The following is a 2,240-nucleotide window of genomic DNA, read 5'->3' as shown; positions in this document are numbered from 1 at the left end:
CCCCTCGACCCCCCGCCCCTCTCTCCTCTCTCCAATAGGACAATCCAGAGGCATCAGGCTGCCTGGGATGGTCTCCTGCCCGAACCCCTGCCAGCGTCACCGGGCGCTGGGGCTTGTCGGGCCACCCAGGGCCACGGGGACGCTGACCACAGCCCCACGTCTGTTCCAAGAAGCTGTCCTCGCCCTGAAACCCGCCTCGCCACCCTGCTTGTTATAGCTGGGTCCCCGCCAGTCCCCTCCTCCCCCCGCCTTTCTGACTCACAGCGACTCGGAGCCGCTGGGACGGACCTCCGGGAGGAGCCTGCAGCGCCCTCATCCTCTGCGTCCCCGAGCCTGTCACTGGATGCCCAGCACCCAGAGGTCTGCTCTGTGTAGTCCCTGGGGAGGTGCCACCCCCCAAATTCTACACGTCTCGCGCTGCCTGCTGGCAGGGAGGGGGAGCAAGCAAGACCAAGACTCCCTGCCCGGCCAGCGGGCTCAGTGGTGGAGCGTCAACCTAGGAACCAGGAGGTCACGGTTCGATACCGGGTCAAGGGCACAGGCCCGGGTTGCAGGCTCCATCCCCAGTGGGGGGCGTGCAGGAGGCAGCCGATCCGTGATTCTCTCTCTCATCATCGGTGTTTCTTTGAACAAAATAACCGAGACTCGAAACGAGATTATTTTGGTTCACCTTCCCCGCTAGTATCTTATCAGGGGGTTGATTCATTTTCTACATGAATCAGTGTTTTCTGACCCAGACTATATTGCTTGGGTTTTTTTTTTGAAAGTACAAAAAGCTACAGTTTTCCCAGAAAGGTTTCAAAACCAAAGATGAATTTCCAACTTGTTTGTTTTTATTTTCCACCGAGGACTTGACTGCTATGAGAGCTGCTGTTTGATAGTAATTAAATATGTGGCCATGGACTATAAACCTGTTTGGTTCAATAAACTACAATGACTGTCACAGGCAGTGTTTTCTTTTTCCTGTTGGTGTTACTGATATGTGAGCATGCTTTCAGATGAAAAAGCATGGCCCGGCCTGCGTGGCTCAGTGGTTGAGCGTCGACCTATGAACCAGGAGGTCACGGTTCGATTCCAGTCAGGGCACATACCCGAGTTGTGGGCTCCATCCCCAGTGTGGGGCCTGCAAGAGGCAGCCGATCTGTGATTCTCTCTCATCATGGATGTTCCTACCTCTCTCTCCCTCTCCCTTCCTCTCTGAAATCAATAAAAATCTTTAAAAGAAAAAAAAAAAAGACTAGAAAGCATGAATGGTAGCTACCTTAAAAAGGTGCGGCCTCCAATTCAGATATTTTGTCCTGATTTTTTGTTGTTGCTGTTGCTCTGATTTTAAAGCTGGTTGGTGTCGTGCTAATAAAACCTGATTCCGTCTATTTTCTTGTTTAAAACTTGCACACTCGCTGCTTGGGGTGCCAGCAATGGAGAAGGAGTAGGAGAGCCTTAGAATTTTCAAGGGGAAAAGAAAGCCTGCAACATACAACACACTGTATCAAACTAGTTTACACGCATGACACAAGTATTCTGAATTTTACAGAACTCGAACATGGTTAGAACAAGGTGTCATGTGATAAGTTTATTTTTCACAAACAAAAAGCACATATATATGTATCTATGTTTATTGATTGATTTCAGAGAGGAAGAGAGAGAGGGAGAAACATCCATGATGAGAGAGAATCACCGATCGGCTGCCTCCTGCACGCCCCCTACTGGGGATCGAGCCCGCAACCCCGGCATGTGCCCTGACCGGGAATCGAACCCGGGACCCTTCGGGCCGCAGGCCGATGCTCTATCCACTGAGCCAGATCGGCCAGGGCTGAATCCATCTTGGGGCGACCCCCGTGCCCCCCGAGAGCGTCCGGCAGCCCTGGGTTACTCACACCTTTTTAATGCCGTACTCGAAGGCCTGCTTGGCCAGCCGGCCGGGCCCGTCCACCGTCTTCCCATCGTCGTCGGGCCCCCAGCTCGCGCTGTAAATGTCGATGTAGTTGGGCCGGACGCCCAGCGACTTGGCCTCCACCACGTCGGTCACGTCCCCGTCCAGCATGCGGATGCCTGGAAGCACAGAGGGCCGGGTGTGCGCGCGTCCCCCCGACAGGGGCCCGGGAGCAGGCACTCGGCCGGGGGAGCCCCAAACAGCTGGGGAGCTTGTCCGGCATCATTTTGGTTTTCTTCGCTTTTTAAAAATATATTTTTACTGATTTCAGAGAGGAAGGGAGAGGGAGAGAGAGACAGAAACATCC

General features: G+C 53.7%; 1 protein-coding gene across 1 annotated transcript in view; it reads right to left on the bottom strand.

The window, feature by feature from the left end:
* Nucleotides 1-2,240, bottom strand: part of PCSK6 (proprotein convertase subtilisin/kexin type 6) — a 52,255-nt gene that overhangs the window by 35,392 nt on the left and 14,623 nt on the right. The window contains exon 7 of the mRNA XM_014543570.1: nt 1,880-2,052. Coding sequence (XP_014399056.1) covers nt 1,880-2,052 — 173 coding nt within the window. The remainder of the gene's footprint in view (nt 1-1,879; nt 2,053-2,240) is intronic.

This window comes from Myotis brandtii, unplaced genomic scaffold, assembly GCF_000412655.1.
Source record: "Myotis brandtii unplaced genomic scaffold, ASM41265v1 scaffold329, whole genome shotgun sequence".
NCBI classification, from domain to species: Eukaryota; Metazoa; Chordata; class Mammalia; order Chiroptera; family Vespertilionidae; genus Myotis; species Myotis brandtii.
This window is presented reverse-complemented; position numbering and strand designations above follow the sequence as displayed.